This window comes from Canis aureus, chromosome 9 (genome assembly GCF_053574225.1).
Source record: "Canis aureus isolate CA01 chromosome 9, VMU_Caureus_v.1.0, whole genome shotgun sequence".
Classification (NCBI taxonomy): Eukaryota; Metazoa; Chordata; class Mammalia; order Carnivora; family Canidae; genus Canis; species Canis aureus.
This window is the reverse complement of record NC_135619.1, coordinates 62,619,052-62,637,518: the sequence shown is the minus strand read 5'-3', so window position 1 is coordinate 62,637,518 and position 18,467 is coordinate 62,619,052. Positions and strand designations below refer to the sequence as shown.

The 18,467-nt window shown below is 37.3% G+C and overlaps 1 protein-coding gene across 9 annotated transcripts in view; it reads left to right on the top strand.

Moving 5' to 3' along the window:
* GALC (galactosylceramidase) overlaps nt 1-18,467 on the top strand; it is a 58,614-nt gene that overhangs the window by 29,304 nt on the left and 10,843 nt on the right. For 8 of the 9 annotated variants that reach the window (XM_077910259.1, XM_077910260.1, XM_077910258.1 and 5 more), the window contains 7 exons: nt 1,329-1,484; nt 3,664-3,788; nt 5,664-5,791; nt 12,669-12,758; nt 13,511-13,597; nt 15,757-15,907; nt 17,923-18,103. In XM_077910259.1, the coding sequence (XP_077766385.1) occupies nt 1,329-1,484; nt 3,664-3,788; nt 5,664-5,791; nt 12,669-12,758; nt 13,511-13,597; nt 15,757-15,907; nt 17,923-18,103 (918 nt within the window). The remainder of the gene's footprint in view (nt 1-1,328; nt 1,485-3,663; nt 3,789-5,663; nt 5,792-12,668; nt 12,759-13,510; nt 13,598-15,756; nt 15,908-17,922; nt 18,104-18,467) is intronic. The other variant, XM_077910261.1, reaches the window with a different exon arrangement.

Sequence of the window (18,467 nt, the reverse complement as noted above, 5' to 3'; positions counted from 1 at the left end):
TGAGTCACCCAGGCGCCCCATAAATAATTGTTTTTTTTTTTTTTCATTTATTTATGATAGTCACACAGAGAGAGAGAGAGAGAGAGGCAGAGACATAGGCAGAGGGAGAAGCAGGCTCCATGCACCGGGAGCCTGACGTGGGATTCGATCCCGGATCTCCAGGATCGCGCCCTGGGCCAAAGGCAGGTGCTAAACCGCTGCGCCACCCAGGGATCCCAAATAATTGTTTTAATGTAATGAATACTATGACACCAAACTGCAAAGTTTGGAGTTATGATGTAATCCAGTCCCCATCGTTCTGCTTGTATTGTTATTAAAATTTTTGTAAATAATTGTGTCTTAGAAAGTATACACTCGTGTTCCTAAAGTTACTTAGCTAATGTACTCTCTTATTCCTGTGTTAACTGTCCATCTATTTTCTATTTCACATTAGAAATTTCTTAAAAACTGTCAGTAACTTCTAAAATCATAAAAAAAGACAAAAAATCATCACTGAGGTAGTGTTTTACTATTAGAATAATAAATATACATTTATACTTTGACTTTTCTTAAATAATGGTATAATGTAGGAGTTCTCAACCTTTGTACTTTTGATATTTTCACTGGATAATCTTTGGTGAGGACCTGCCTTTTGCATTGTAGGATGTTTGGAAGCCTCTCTGGCCTCTGCTCACTCACTGGATGCCAGTAGCAAATCCTGCCTTAACCCAGAGTTAACCACTACTGCTTTGGGATAGTGATTTGTAGTTAACCAAGGTAGTTTCTTCTTTTTACTCAAGGAAGAACTCTCTGGGTTTTTGGTTTTTTGACTTTTTGTTTTTGCCTGGGAATAAATACCAAGCTGTCTTTCTCTGTGTCTACTCAGGGGTAGGTAGGAGTGGGGGAGCAAATACTACTTTATATAATAGATTCATTAGTCTTATTTTTGGCTTCCTTCATACTCCTTCTTTTCTACTGTCTGAGCTCTCTGCTTCCCCTGGAAAGTCTGAATTCTGTCTCCTAGGGTGTTCTAGGCTGTGGCCTTCTCTGCCATCTCCAACTGTCAGTGTGCTTCCATCCATTTTATGGTTTCTGGAAACAGAAATCTCATCCACTGATGATCTTCCTTCCTATTTTGTGTGTTGGTATATGTAGGCTTATTGCATCTTAACGGGCATCCTGAGACAAGAATGGGAAGCAGAAGCTTCTAGTTGGTGTGACATCTACCCACAAGCTGCCCATTGTTTCAAAATAGAAAACACTGGTGAAGATATACGTGTTTATTGACTCAACAAATAGATAAAAGTGGCACGTCTGCCTTTTCCTATTTCCACCCTTTGTTTTCCTAGAGCTCATTATCCTGGGACCCATACAGTAAAGGATGCGAAGTTGACTAAGAAGAAACTTTGGTCTTCTGAAGATTTTAGCACTTTAAATAGTGATGTGGGCGCAGGCTGCTTGGGCCGCATATTGAACCAGAATTATGTCAATGGCTACATGACTGCGTAAGTTACTGAAAACTTTTGAAGGTTTTTATTTTTTTTCTTAAAAGCTTTGAGAAGCTTTAACTGTAATTAGATTCAGATTTGCTTTCTAAAACAATAATAAATAGAACAAGAGTAAGCCAATATGTATTTTTGTGATGTTAATGTGAACTGATACATTCTTTTTTTATAGTCTTTGTTCTTTTTCTTCCCTTTTTAAAAGAAAAGGGAATCATGGAGAGTTTGGTTCTAATAACTTAATTTGGTATTAAAAGTAATGCATACTCATGACAGAGAATTTAGTAACTGCCTATACATACAAAGAAGGAAACAAAATCACCCATATTTTTGCCATCTAGGGGTAACAATCCCTAAAAATATTGGTGTGTGTCCTCCCATTTATATTTATATGCATAAAATTTTAATATAGAATCAAGATCATACTATATAATGTTTAGTAAATAAGCTGCTTTTCACTTAAGATATTATGAACTTTTTTTCATATTTAAGTGTACTTATTTTTCATCATTTTTAGTGCTTATGTATATTGTTACATAGAACTTGGTTTCCCAAACTTGCCTTGTCTCAAGAAGCACCTGAGACACTTGTTGTATTGATTCCTTGGCAGCTGTCCAGATCTGCTGAATCTTCAGAAGGCTGTGGAGACTCAGGTGGTGTTATCAGTGCCCCAGCTGATTCTGATGCCACACAAGTTTGGGAAGCACTGATGTAGAAAATGTGTTATATTTCATTGAGTGTTCTTCTCTTCCAGAAATGGAGGTTGCTTCTATTTTAAGTTAACAGCTTTGTATACGTTGAAATGATCAGTTGTATACAGATATCTTTGTACACATCTAGAATTATTTCCTTAGGGTATATTCTTAACGGGAATATGTATCTGAGTTTGAGGTATATTTTAAAGACCTCTGTGTCTATAACAAAATGCCCATCAGGTAGTTTTGGTTTATTCTTCTATCTCTGGCCAGATAAGATACTATGCATCTTATAATCCAGGGGTAAAATCATAGGAACTCTTAAAGTTTTCACTGGTAGAAAGGAGTTTTGAAAATTGGAGCTATTGGGCAGCCCGGGTGGCTCAGTGGTTTAGCGCCACCTTCAGCCCAGGGTGTGGTCCTGGAGACTCGGGATTGAGTCCCACGTGGGGTTCTCTGCATGGAGCCTGCTTCTCCCTCTGCCTGTGTCTCTACTTTTCTCTCTCTTTCTCTCTCTCTCTGTGTCTCTCATGAATAAATGAATAAAATCTTTTTTAAAAGATTTTAAAGATTTTATTATTTCTATGCTGTGTTGTCAGAATTGGATGGCTTTGATTTTTCCTAAGACAGTCATTTTATGTTGGGTGAAGACTTGTAAGAAAAAGTGAATTCTGTGGGTAAGCTCTGGGTTTTTGTTATTTTTTTAAGCTGTGAGAAACCAAGCAGTCCTAGGGTCCAGAGCTTTCCTTTTCCCCTTGGGTGTTCCTGTAAATCACAGAGTCACTATTTCAGGGTTCAGTACCGCTATAGAATTCTGAAAGAATGGGCTAAAATGCAGACCAGCAAGTTGCCCCATTAGTAGATGAGACAGACCGTGTTCTATATACTTCATAGGCATTAATGCAGTGACTCCTGACAATAATCACGTGAGCTAGGTTCAGTTATTATCCTCGTTTTACAGATGAGGAAACTGAGGTCCAGAGAGGTTAAGTGGTGGAACCATGATTTGAATGCAGGCAGTCTGACTCTAAGAGTTCTCAATTAAAAACTTTGCAGCAGCTCAGAGTCCAGTTCATAAACTTATGTCATGAAACTGGGGCATTAAGAAGGCTGACTGTCAAAAGGAAAGCAGGTATGGATAAAGCCTTTATTTGTATATGACGCAAATCTGTGGCATGTCTGGTACTGGTAGGGCTACACCACTGTTCAGCAAAAATTATATACCCCATATACATTTGTGTTTTTTAATTACGCAATTCACCATTAGAAATACCTAGATGGATCTAGTGTTAGAGTTTTCAAAATGTGAACGAACTTGGGTGACTTAACATTTTCTTGTTTTGGGTGGTCATCTTTTGGTCCTTTACATCTACTAATGTAAATTCTAATAAGGTTTGTTTGTTTATTTATTTACTATAGTTTTCTAGACATTTACATTTTGATCACAAGCTGTTTGGTATTTCTCTTTTATCATGCCAACCTTTTAGCACAATTGCTTGGAATTTGGTGGCTAGTTACTATGAACAGTTGCCTTATGGACGATGTGGATTGATGACTGCTCAGGAGCCATGGAGTGGGCACTATGTAGTAGAGTCTCCTATCTGGGTATCAGGTATGGTTCAGATTCCATCTCTCACTCTTCAAATTTCTCTCTAGGAGAAAAATGCAGAAAACAAGAGGGGATTATACTATGTGTGTATGCGTGTCCAAGTGCATGTATATGTGTGTCGTATGTAAGTTCCAAGTTTGTGTCTCTGTTGTAAGCAAGATTTGCCATAGTGTTCCATAAGAGCCTTTTGGGTAAACTAGATACTTTCTGAATGGAATGAATTCCATTCTTGGTTATTCTAAGAGCGGGCTCTTAGAAAAGAAAGGGAAAGAGGGAAGAGAGTAGGGAGAAGGATTATTGTCTCGTGATGTTTGATAAATGTATAATTTTAAATTATACTTGTTATTAAAATGATATATTTGTAAAGATTTATTACAATTCAAGAATATCTACAAGTCTTAACATTAGTCTTGGAGACATTTTATTTTTTTATATTAATATAGGTATGTTGAGAATAGTGTACTAATAAAATCAAATGAATTATTAAATGAATAAGGAAATGTAAAAGCTATGTGAAATGTTGTAGCTTTATAGTGATGCATATTGTTACAGATAATTTTAAGAAAAATATAAAATCATGACTCCATACACATAAAAATGAACACATGTTGAAGAGTTTATATTACTCATGATACGTAGGAATGAGGCAGGTGAATCAACCACCTCAAAGGAAAAATCAGAACAGTACAAATTTATTTAGAGTAAAGGGATGTGAGATAAATTGCAAATGGAGAGAGATTGGGTTTCCCATAGCAGGGAGGGGAGGAAATCAATTAAATCCTTACCAGATAGGAGATAATCTACTATCCATCAGTTACCTACAATTTACAGAGTTTCAAAATAGTTTAAAGATAATAAGTGTCAGTCATTAGTCACAAGGGATGTTGAGATCATGCAGACAATGGATGACATTGTACTACTCTTTCATGAATGATGTAACTATACTAAAACTGAATATAATTTAAACAGAATAAAAGCCCTATTGTTGAATAATAATCAAGTTCTTTCTATAGCTTCTTTGGTAAAAACATTAAAATTTATGATCATTTTGTTTTATTATCATAACTACAGTCTTTTAAAAAAATCATTTCTTCAAAGACAGTATGCTTTCATAGGAAAATTCTGAATTTGAAGTGAAGTTGGTTTCATTTTAAACCTTTATTTTGTGGATTTTTTTTTATTTGTTTTCCTCAGATTTGTAGTTATGACATTAGTCATGAAATCTTGACATTATTCTAAACTCTGAATTATACTTCCATAAATATGTAATAGTGAAGTTGCACTTGTATGTCCTCATTAGTTAACACCTTAAATGTCATAATCATTGGAACCCAATCATTGGTCCCACATTATCTAGGTGAACTAACGTACTCTTTTAATATTGTTGCTGTGTTTTGGGGATGGGATGGGGACATGGAATATATCGCCAACTTTGGAGGTACCCAATAAACAAATATTGTGTAAATAAAACTTGGTTGAAACCATAAAGCTTAGTTTTTGAAATGCAGTATTAATTTTTAGCCTTATTTTTTGTAGCTCTACTAGGATGGGTTAAATAGAGAGGAAGAAAAGTTCAGAAGAGATAACTTTATCTTACCCTTTGGGGATAAAAGAGTTAATACTCTTGAATTGATAGTGTGATTCATTTATTTTATGAGTAATTCTAACTACAGTTACTCCTACTACGATCGTACCATTTAACTGGACTAATTGTTCAAAAATTGAAACATGAGGTTGGCAAATAACTTTCTTCTAAAATAGAAACTAGCTTGTTAGACTCAATCAGACTCAAATCAGTAGACAGCTTTAAAAAAATTTTTTTTTTAAAAGAAACCCTTTTATCACTATTTTATTGGATCTTTCTCTGCCTTTCTATAGCTCATACCACTCAGTTTACCCAACCAGGTTGGTATTACCTGAAGACAGTTGGTCATTTAGAAAAAGGAGGAAGCTACGTGGCCCTGACAGATGGCTTAGGTAACCTCACCATCATCGTTGAAACTATGGTAATTCTTTGTTGTTTGTATAGAATTAACTCACTCTCTTTGTATCAGAAAAACAGTAGAAAACAGAACTAAACACTTTTCTTTTAAAAAGACCACAGCTTTACCAAAGTATAATCGACATATAAACATGTAGAGGAGGAAGAAACTTCTTCCTGTATCCTCTTAGGTTCAGAAGCTGAGGCCCCCCAAATTAAACTGGCAACACTCCAGATTAACAGGAGAAAAGAAAACAGTTTATTTGTGCATGCAACATGCATACATGTGGGAGATGCTCAGTGATGAGCAACTCTGAGAGGTGGAGCACTTAATGGAAAATAAATGACTTTTTGGGAAGATAAACGGGTTTTCAGGAGAACAAACAGGAATGATCATGACCCTGTTCATTTATACTTGAGAGAGGTTTTTCCCTTTCCTTCACGGCTGTAAAAACCCTCTGCAGAAGGGATTTTGGGTAAGTTTTATTCCCATTTCTTCTTTCTGGGAGTAGAACCATCTTAAGGAGGAATTTTTGGCAGTTTTATTTCCCAGAAGTTGCTGCTCTTAGTAAGCTCAAGGAAGCTCAGAGAAGATTTTGTCTCCGTAACTTCTGAATCTCAAATACTTTCAACTTAAAATAATCTTTATACCAAAGTGGCTTATTTTTTGGTGGCATATTATGATCTCCTTCAAACACATACTTAAAATGTGCAACAATATGAATGTTCATATCTTAATAAGCCATTGTCACAATCAAGATAGTGAATGTATCAAGAGCCCCCCAAAGAATACTTATTGTCCTTCCTTAAATATTTTGTCCTACTCCTCCTCATATCCTAGGACTTCCCTGTTCATTGCTTCTAGTCACTGTAGATTAGTTTGCATTTTCTAGAGCTTTGTATCAGTGGAATCATACAGTATGTACTGCTTTTTGTCTTGCTTCTTTCACTCAGTGTAATTATTTTGAGATTCATACATGTTGGGAGACACCTATTGATAAGTAGTATTCCATTGTAAGGACATACCATAGTTTGTTGATCTATTCACTTGTTGTTGATGGACGTTTGGCTTATTTCTCCTTTCTGGCTATTACACTTGAAGCTATGAACATTTGTGCACAGGTTTTATATGGGCATATATTTCTTTTCTCTTGGATAAATACATAGGGATAGATTGGTTGCATAATATGATATGTTCATGTTTGGCTTTTTAGGAAGCTGCCAGACTATTCTCCAGAGATTTTGCTGTTTTAAATTTCCATCAGCAGCATAATTGAAGTTTCAGTTTTTCTTTAGCATTGTGAACACTTGTTATCAGTTAGAAAAATTTTATAATGTATAAATGATGTATGTATGATGTAGTGCGTTATTTTGGTTTTGCATTTCCCTACTGACTGATGTTGTTGAGCTTTTCACGTGTTTATGCTTCAGTTATCTTCTTTGGTGAAGTGTGTGTTCAAGTTTTTTGCCCATTTTTTGGTTGGCTTTTTCTTACTGTTGGATTTTGAGAGTTCTTTTTTTTTAAGATTATTTATTTATTTGACAGAGAGAGAATGAGAGAGAGAGAGAGAACACCAGAGAGCACAAGCAGGGGGAGCAGCAGAGGGAAAGGGAGAAGCAGACTCCCAGCTGAGCAGGGAGCCCAGTGTGGGACTTGATTTCAGGACCCTGGGATCATGACCTGAGCCAAAGGCAGACATTTATTTTATTTTTATTTATTTTAAGATTTTATTTATTTATTCATGAGAGACACAGAGACAGGCAGAGACATAGGGAGAGGGAGAAGCAGGCTCCCTGTGGGGAGTGTGATGTGGGACTCGATCCCTGGACCCTGGGATCATGACCTGAGCCAAAGGCAGATGCTTAACCACTGAGCCACCCAGGTGCCTGAAGGCAGACTTTTAACAGGACTGAGTCACCCATGTGCCTCGAGAGTTCTTTACATATTACATATTCTGGGTACAAGTCCTTTACAGATATGTGCTTTGTGAAGATAATTTCTCAGTCTGTAGCTTTTTTTTTCCTTTTATTAACAGTGTCTTTGGAGGAGCAGGAGTTTTTTTATTTTTATGAAGATCATTTTATTCATCTATACTTTCATGGAACATGCTCTTGTTATGGTATCTAAGAAGTTTTTGCATATGGGTATCCATCTGTTCTACTACCATTTGAAAGTCTCTTTTTCCCATTGCTTTACCTTTTTACCTTTTATGAAAGTTGTGTCTGGTATCAACACATTCTCTCAGTTTTTATTTATGTGGAAATACATTTTGCCTTTATTTTTTTGAAAGATAATTTTGCTAGATATAGGATTCTTGATTGATAGGGAGGTCTTTTTTTGAGCATTTTGAATATGTTGGTTTTTGTTTTTTCTGATGATAAATCAATTTTTAATGTTACTGAAGCTCCCTTGTGAGTGGTAAGTTGTTTTGCTCTTGCCTTTTTCAGTATTTTCTTCTTTTGAAGAAAGCATTTTTACTGGTGTTTGTGTGTATCCCTTTGCTTTGATTCTTAGAGTTTGTTGAGCTCCATGGGTCTGTAGATTAATGTTTTTCATCAAGTTTGGAAAGTTTTCAGCTATTATATCTTCGAACATTTTTTTCTACTTTCTATTTTCTACTGTCCCATTGTAATATGCTGGTGTATTTAATGCCCTAGAGTTCTGTGTGGTCCTACTCATTTTTCTTTATTCTTGTTTTTTTCCCCTGTAGTTATTCAGGTTGTGCAATCTCTATCAGTATGTTTTCACATTCTCTAATTCTTCTGCCAGGTCAGATCTACCGTTGATCTCTCTAGTGAATTTTTTGTCAGTTGTTGAATTTTTCAACTTCAGAATTTCCATTTGGCTTTTTAAAGAATTTCTATCACTTTATTGATACTGTCCATTTAATGAGACATTATGATGATACTTCCCTTTATTTTTCTTATTTAAGCCTTGTTTCCATTAGTTTTTTAAACATATTTAAATTGGCCTGACTTTGAAGTCTTTGTTAAATCCAAAATTGATCTCACAGCCACTTTCTGTTGCCTTTTTTATGTATGGGTCACATTTTTGTTTGTTTCTTTGAATGTCTCATAATTTTATTTTGAAAGCCAGATCTTTTATATAATACAAAGTAGCAACTCTGGGTACTGATCTCTTCCCCACAGGTTTGATGTTGTTTGTTTGCTTGTTGTGAAGTTTATCCCCCCACCCTCCTCACCTGCCCTGTGAAGCCCCAGATTTTGCTTCCTCGAGGGGGCAGCTCTGGGCATGTGCACAATCACCCCGGGCCCTCTTTGTCTCTTTCCTTTTTCATACCTCTCTGTTAATTGCTGGCAGATTGCACTTTTGTTTTCAGTAGTGCCATGTGACTTAGATTGCTCCACAGACTGATCCAGTTAAATTCCAGCTTATTTGCAGAGGTGGTTTCTGAGGTTGGTGTTTAGATTTCATCTGATCTCAGGAGGGCTCTTCTTCTGTTTTTGTGGCTTTTGATGGCAAACTAGCTGGACTGTGGTTTAGCTTATGTATCTAAAGAAGCCACCAGTCTCTTCTTATTTGCTTTTCACCAGAACCCCATTATTTTTGAGAGCAACCTTACTCTTGAACTTCCTCCTGCTCTGTGTTAAATATGGTCAACTTGTTTGGGGCGAGTTGCTAAGTTCTCTGTTTTATAGCCTGTCTCTATCCTGGACAAAAATCTCTGAGCTGAAGCCGAGAGCTGGGACAAAGACAAAGAGTGTTTCTTTCTTAGTAACACCTTTGATTTAGGAGTGCAGGATGATGGGTTGGGCTTTGTGACCCCAATATTCTCAGTATTCCAAGGTGAACCCATGGATAGGAGCTGGCAGAGGAGCCTCCTAGTCAGCTGCTTCTTAGCGTTGGCCTCAATTATCTGAGGGGGTAAAGGATGAGAAATCCTGAAATCCTGCTTCTCCCAGGAAGCTACTGCAGCCTTCAGCTGCAAGCTGGGAGGAGGGAGCCCTGTGTTCTTGGCTGCACCTACCTGGCATGCAGTTTCTGCCACTTGGGTAGGAGAGACAGGGATGGAGTAGATTGTGGTTTAAATGCCACTGGCTCTTGCTCTTTTTAATTGATTTTCTTGAATAAATGTTTATTTGTTGCATGCCCTTAGGTCATTTCCATTTTTTAAAAAAAGATTTTATTTATTTATTTATTTATTTATTTATTTATTTATTTATTTATTTATTTATTTATTTAAGAGAGAGAGAGAGAATATGGGGGAAGAACAGAGGGGAAGGGAGAGGGAAAGAATTTCAAGCAGACTCTGCATCCAGCATGGAGCCCAGTGTGGGACTTGATCTCAGGACCTTGGGATCATGACCTGAACCAAAACCGAGAGTTGAATGCTCAACCAACTGAGCCACCAAGGTACCCTGGATCATTTCCATTTCTAAAAAAATAATTTTCAACAGTTTTGAGAGGTGCAGTGTCATGGAGCTCCTCACATTGTCGTTCTGGAAGTACAACTCTACTTCAGTTTTTTATGTGTGATTTCCTTTGAACATATTTAAATACTTGATTTAATGTTTTTGTCTCATGAGCCTAATATATGGCAAGTAATGCCTGGCTTTCTCAGACATGGTTTCTGTTGACCGCTTTTATTCCTGTGTATGGATGCCGCTCTCCTGTTTTGTTTTGCAAATCTTATAATTTATTTGTTGAAAGCTATATCTATTACATAATGTATTGTGGCAGCTTTGGAGGTCAGATTTTCTCCCCTGTCTAGCATTTGTGTTGCTCTTTATTGGCTCACTGACCTTCTTGAACAGATTCTGTACTTTGTCAGCTTTATCATGTGTGGCCACTGAAGCCCCTGCTTAGTTACCTTAGTAGTAAGCTCATGACTGTTACGGAGGTTTCCTTATGTTTGGAACTGGCAGGTCTCCTGGCCTTGGCCCACAGGCTGTGTTTCATGTTGGGGTGTATGTCAGTGCTCAGGAAATGTACAGCTAGCTCTGTGGGAGCTTTTACTTCATGTTCGAGCAAAGCTTCAAGGTTGACCTGAATTTCCCAATATAGCCATAAGGGGTATTCAGATTATCCACGTCTTCTTTAGTGACCTTTGGGGTTTTGTGTCTTTTTTTTTTTTTAAAAAGAGTGAAGGAGGGCAGAGGGTGAGATAGAATCCCAAGCAGGCTCTATACCCAGTATAGAGCCCAATGTGGGGTTCAGTCTCACGATCCTGAGATCATGACCTGAGCTGAAATCAAGAGTCAGATGCATAACTGACTGAGCCACCCAGGTGCCCCTCGTTTTTGTGTCTTTCTAAAGGTTTTTCCATTTTATTCAAGTTGTTCAATTTTTGGACATACAGTTTTTGGTGTTATTCTCTATTATTCCTCTACTATCTATATAATTTGTTCTGATGTCACCTTTCTTAGTGTTGATAATGACAAGTTGTGTTTCCTTTCTTTTTACCATGATTTCCTGATTAGTCTAGCTAGAAGTTTATCAATTTTATTGATGTTCTCAAAGAATCAGCTTGTGGTTTCTTGATTATTCTCATTTTTCTGGGTTTTGTTTAGTTGATTTTTCCTTTGATCTTTATTTTTTTTCCTTCTGCTTACTTTTGTTTTATTTTTTATTTTATTATTATTATTTTTAAGGTTTTATTTATTTATTCATGAGAGACACAGATAGAGGCAGACACAGGAAGAGGGAGAAGCAGGCTCCATGTAGGGAGCCCGATGTGGGACTCGATTCCTGGACTCCAGGATCACTCCCTGGCCGAAGGCAGGCGCCAAACCACTAAGCCACCCGGGGATCCCCCTGCTTATTTCTGTTTTAAATTTGCTCTTCTTGTCCTAGTATCTCCAGGTAGAAGCTGAAGTCTCATATCTTTCTTCTCTGATCAGTGTTCAGTGCTGTAAATTTGCTCCTAAGTACTGCTTTTATGGCATCCCACAAATCCTACATTGTATTTTTATTTTGATACAACTCAAAATTCTTTCTGATTTCCCTTTTTATTTTTCTTTGAGTCATAGATTATTTAGAAATTTGTTATTTAGTTTCTATATATTTTGGAATTTTTCTAGTGGTTTTTCTGTTATTTATCTCTGATTTAATTATCTTGGGTCAGAGGACATCCATTGTCTGACTTGGATCTTAAATGTTCTTTTATGGCTAAGAATAGTGTTCCTTGGAAAAATGTTGCTTGTGTACTTGAAAAGAATGTACATCTGCTGTTGCTGGGTGAGGTGATCTATAGATGTCAATCCTGGCAAGCTGTGTGCTAGCATTGTGCAAATCGCCTCTACCCTTGTCAATTTTCTGTCTAGTTGTACATCATTTACTGAGGATGAGGAATTGGAATCTCTAACTACAACTGTAGTTTTTTAATGTCCACAAAGCCTGTTACAGAGGCTCTGAGATCAGTGCTCTGAGATCATTGAATCCCCTGAAGTAGGGATTATGTCTCATAATTCTTTTGGTCCCAGTCCATGGTAGTAACTATTTAGTAAAAAATTATGTTGTCAGTGTGAGAACTGTTATATGTACTTACTGACTTTAGTTGTATATGAAGGTTATATTTAGATGAGATGCCTTTTCAGTGAAAACATACAAGCATTTGCATCTTATTCGATGTATTTTACTTGGAAAAGAATTATATAAAAATTAATCTGTGTGCCATAAATGACTCTAGTTTAGCCATGAATTCAAAATTTAATTCAGTCAAAATGCTGGCGAGCTTTACTTTGACTAGGCATCCATGGTAGATTTTCAATACAGATTATATTAGGAAAAAAGTCTATAAAAATTTTAAATAAACTCATATTTGTCATCTAAGATGCACCATTTCTGTTCATCTTGAGGCCTTAAATGTTTGATTTTCTTTTCCTCAGGTGGCTAGTATCATTTGGATAACTTCAGTGGTTATTTTTTTTTTCTCTCCTAGAGCCATAAACAGTCTGCTTGTATAAGGCCGTTTCTGCCTTACTTCAACGTGTCACGTCAGTTCGCTACCTTTGTTCTTAAGGGTTCTTTTGTAAGTAAATATGTGGGACTTTATTTTGGTTTTGATTCGAGGATTTGTATTTGATTTGAGAATTTATGTATTTTATCAGAGGCCAGCAGTTTATAAGTGAAGTCTTACATTAAGAGCTATTAAGTACTTGCACATAAATGGATAGAAACCCTGGCGTCTTTGATTTGCTGATTGTTCTTAGGAGGTAAAACTCTCCTTGGCTAAAAACTCTCTTGGTGGCTTTGAAGAATACTTAACAAAAGTCACTTGCAACAAAGTTGTTCTTGTTGGTAGAATCATCAGGTATGTAGTCTAGGAAACTTTCAAGCATTGATCTTTTCAGTACTCTGTACAAAAATACCAACAACATAAAAAGATGACCAGTTTTGCTATTTCTACCTATTGTTAGTTTTGAACACAGAAAATACAATGCCTTTTCTTACTACTAGTGGCATAAAAGTTGTTTGTTAATACCAGAAAATTCCTAAAGAGCATTTTACACAGGTACAGTAGTATTTTTGAAGCAAAGGCACTAAAATCTTTTTAAACATTTGCCAAGAGTATGTGGTATTTATAGGAAATAAAGTATTTGCTTGAACAATATCTTCTTACTCTCAGAATGTTGCTATTTAAGATTGGAAGTGGGTCTTTTGGCAAATAGAAATAGAGTGTACATTATCAACAGTTCATTCTTGCTGGTACTAATTTTGGAAATCCTCAGGGGATATGATGAATTACTCAACTATGCCTTTTTCTGTGTATTTTCTCCTCAGAGTGAAATACCAGAGCTACAGGTGTGGTATACGAAGCTTGGAAAACCATCTGAGAGATATCTTTTTAAACAACTGGATTCTCTATGGGTAGTTTTAAAATAAATCCTTACATTTTGAGTATTGCAAGTAGTAAAAGAGAACAGACATTTGGTTAATGAATTGAGAATTTTTAGTTTTATAATTGGTTTTGTGGCAGAAGTATAATAGAGCTAAAGTTGTCCCCAGCTGTTTGTTTTTAAAATAGAAATCCTTCTCAAGGTGTAATAGACATGTGTATGTTTATAGGTATGTTTGCTTTTAGCATTTAGTTTGTAGGGTGAATGGTACCACCAGCCCTTGGCTGCCCAAGTCAGAAAATTGAGTCTCATCTGAGACCATCTTTCCCACCCACCCTATCTTTATACCATCATTGATTAAGTCCAGAGCATTCTATCACTGATGTGTTTTTCTTACACATTCCTTATTTTTGATTCCCACTACTACTGCTTATTTTGGTTCCTTATCATCTCTCTCCTGGATTTTGGAAACTACCTCCTGTTTTTCCAGCCTCCAGTAGGACTCTGTCTGGCCACCCATCACACTGCTACCAGAATGATGTGTCTAAAATGCAGATCTGATTTTTGTTGATCCACTGCTCAAAGATCTCTCAGTGATTTTTCCTGTGAGCTCACATGCCTTAGCATGGCACACAACCCTAGTGACCACCTCATAAAGTAAAAGGCTGCTTCCATTTCTTGATGTGTGTTCTCCTAACATGGCCTGTAATCACAGACCAAACTACTTGCCTCTTTTAGAGCATAGCATGCTACTTCACTCATCTCTGTGACTTTGCACTTGCTTCTTCCTCCTAGAATGCCTTCTCCTCGTGTCTTTGTTGTCTTTCAAGAATCCGCTCAAATGATTCTTGCTGCTTCCACTGAGGCTTTCCTCACTGGTCTCAGCTCACAGCCACTTATGAACAGGTGCTTACCACCTAGTTAAGCACTTTCCCCACTACATTTGGCACCTTGAAGATTGGGGCCCTGCCTGATTTAGGTTTTTATCCCTGGTCCCTGCCATAGCACATGGTAGTTCCTCAGGAAATGTTTCAAAGAATGAATTGATCCAAGTGAATACATTATTTCACCAAATTGACACAAATCTGCTTTTCCTGGGAATTACTCATGTTCTGTGAATCAACTAGTCACTATCAGTGATTAAACATGATTTCTTTATTAAATTCTAAAAAAAGAGCAATTTGCTTTTTGCACAACAAATTGCTAGAAATAGCATATTAAATAAATTTTCCAAAAAAAAAAAATAAATAAATAAAAATGAATAAATAAATAAATAAATAAATAAATAAATAAATAAATTTTCCCCATAAGAAAAATAATACCACGTGGGGGTATTACCTGAGCCAGAACATGGTGTTATGTATTTCAGAGATCTAACAGTTTATTATTAAAGCAAAGATATGGTATAAACCCCTTTAATTCAAAGTAGGAAAAAAACTCTTCAAATTTCATACAATGGGCGTCGCATCCATCTAATGCCTACACTAATTACGCAAAGGATTCTAGTGCCTTCAGAGGCCTACATGTAGCACAGAACAGCTGCGATATAGGGAGTGTTTCTTGAAGGTCATGCACTGAGTGAAGCACTTTATAAACATTACCTGTTTAATACTTGCAACGGCCTTGGGAGGTATATGTTTTTTCCCCTCACTTTATGGAGATGTGGCTTAAAAAGGTTAAGTTGTCAAAAGGATAAATGTGACATAAACCTAACTTGCTAATTGAAATATATATTGAACATGTAAAAAGTAGGACTTTTTTCTTAATAATAATAGGTTTTTAGTGATTAACAGCTGAGTCATCAGTGAGATTTTATGGATTTTTCTACCTTAGTAAAGTCCTAAAAAAAGTAAATAAGCAGATCTCTTATTTATGTATATTGAATATACACAGGCTCTGAGAAGCTTACAGTGTCATGGAAATTGATTCAGTATCATCTTGTTCTCTGTCCCTCCATGGAGGGAAATTCTTTTAATATGCTGTGTACAAAGTATAATTTGATAATGTCTTATAAATAAGAAAAAAGATCCCCGAGGCCTTGATAAGGGGGGGTGGCTTCCAGGAGTGCTTATGAAGTTTTAGCAGAAGTGAGTTTGGCTTTTCTTGAAGTTTGTTTTCCAAAAAGTTATTTTGCTCACAATGAGATGGGCCAGGGCACCTGGCCTTGACCTCTGCATTTTTATTTTCCAGCTCCTCGACAGCAGCAGCACTTTCACCCTGGAGCTTCAGGAGGATGAGATCTTCACACTCACCACTCTCACTGTGGGGAGCAAGGGTAGCTACCCGCTGCCTCCCAAGTCCGAGCCTTTCCCGCAAATTTATGAAGATGATTTCGATGTTGGTAAGTGTGTGTGTGTGTGTGTGTGTGTGTGTGTGTGTGTCTGTGTATGTGTACAGTGTGTGTTTACTAAAACTTGGTTTCCCTTTTTAGCACTAGCTGGTAGAAGACCCGTCACACTGGTGTCTTAGAGTGGCTGTACAGTATAGCTGTGCATGTCCACACACTGAGACCTCATTTCTAGGTTACCTCAGGGTGACTCTCAGCTGGAGGACCTTGTATTTTTTAGTAGAGGTCACTGTCAGAATAGAAGCTATAATGCTAACTTGGTTTTGGTGAAGCTTAAGATTTGGGCACTACCACTGCCCTTTTATCCATATGTCACAAAAGCCATTACTGGTGTTCTTGAGCATGGAGGTCAAGGTCCCTCATTTTCCACAGTGCTATCAGACTGAGTGCTGGGGGCAGTTACACTCCCCTCCAGTGCTTTCACCTCCTTATCTACCTAGGAATTTTATACTTTTATACTTCTTATACTAGTTTTATACAGACCTTCTAGGAAAATCTGTCAGAAAAGTTTTTGATTTTAGGTAGTTTAGGAAAACCACTTGAAAAATTGGAAGGCGGCACAGTCATTGTGGTTATAGCCCTAGATCACTTAGTAAGCGACAGAACTTGTTGACCAGGAGATGCACAGCTTCTGGAGCTCTAGACAGGGTCCCGTGGGTCTCTTTTTTGCTCCTAAAATCCATAGCTGTAGGAGAGAAGCAGGGAGGGGGATTGCCATTGAGAGTGCGTTGAACCCCTTGTTTGCAAGGCTGCTCTTTCCAGGACGATGGGTTGCGGACTCCTACTCCCTCCTTCTGGTCACAGTCATGGCTGCCGGGTCTCAGCTCCCTTTTCCCAGGAGGTGATATCTGGGTTCATGGCAGTGCAAGGCCCCTTGGACTGTGTACTGGAGTCCGCTCAGTTACTTGCATAACACAGATGACAGGGACCAGACACGGACCCTCAGAGTTGCTTGGTGGCTTGTTTCCTTGCAATTCTCTGAAGTAGCCTCTTAGATGAATCCATGAATTACGCCACCAGGAATGTCTTTGCAATCTGTTGCTCACTTCCCTCTGTTGCCAAAGGTAACTCTTCTTGTCTCCAATGGAGAAGTCTGTGTGGGATATGGCCTAGTTAACAAGGGGGAAGTTCCCCAAACACCATAATTATTTATTCTGTGACACGAAGACCGAAAGACAATTCTAAAGTTTCAAATCCAGAATGTAGTGCTTTACTGACTACAAAATAAACTAAAAACTATAAGTCAGGCTGTAGCACTACTTTATGTGGCTCTTAATTTCTCAAATGATGAGTATGAAAACACTTAGAAAAGCATGAAGTGTGAAATTAGCTGTAAGATTATTACTAAAATTGCCCTTCATTAGCCTTTGCTGTTGTAAGACTGTAATTTAATTTAATAAACTTAAAAAAAGATTGATAGCTTAGGCCCAGCTGGTTTTGCTTCATTTTAGAAATAGAAGAAATTTGGAATTTGTAAATTCTGTAGTTGATATAGTGAGGCTTTTCTAATCTTCTATCAGCTGATGGCTGTATCTCTTGACAAATACTAGAAATAACAAAACTATCTCTTACTGAGCCCTTGCTAGGTGCTGGTTTATGTACACACTGAACATACTGTCATTTAATTCTCTTATCCTCATGCTCACTTAGAAAGGAGGATACTTGAGATGCAGGGCAGTTAAACAACTTGGCCATGGGGACGGACTGGGCTAGAACTTAAACCTTGGGTCTGCCTTTCTCTAAAACCCATGATCTTTCCTCTTGTGCAGTTGCCTGGATTAAATATGTAAAGTCTACTTATCAGACCGACCATATGGGTGTTGAATCATAACGGTGATATGAAAATTAATCTCTTCATTAACCTAAGCCCTAAACTTCCACTCATTATTAGTATCATTTACTTATTTAGGACTTTTCAAAAGTGTTTCAAAATGTGCCATAAAATACCAGAGAGGAGAGGTTCTGTCAGAATTTTATACTAACTAGAGAATTTATTGTGTTCCTAACAGATTACCCATTTTTTAGTGAAGCTCCGAATTTCGCTGATCAGACTGGCGTCTTTGAATACTTTACGAACATTGAAGACCCTGGAGAGCATCGTTTCACACTGCGCCAAGTTCTCAATCAGCGGCCCATTACTTGGGCTGCTGATGCATACAATACCATCAGTATTATAGGAGATTACAAATGGTATATAAAACTGGTGTCCTAACATAGATCTAGCCGAAGTAACCTTGTAATGTTGTCAGGTATATTCTGAGGCAGAGACTTTTCAGTGGTCTTCCTTGTGCAAGAGCCTAATAGGTGTGATCACTGGTGAATATCATGGCCATAAGCCAGCATGTAGTTATAATGCCTCCGTGTCCTTCCCTCAGAGTTGCCCTATTTAATAGTGATGGTTGCAGGAGCCAATTGATTTTAATATAAAAGTTAAGGACTTGTGGATCTAGTTATAATTTAAGATTTACTTATAAACAGACTTTGTGATTTGTGTGTTTTTGTTTTTTGCTGGCCAGTTGATTTGTTGATCTGTTGTTGCCACCTGCTGGATCCA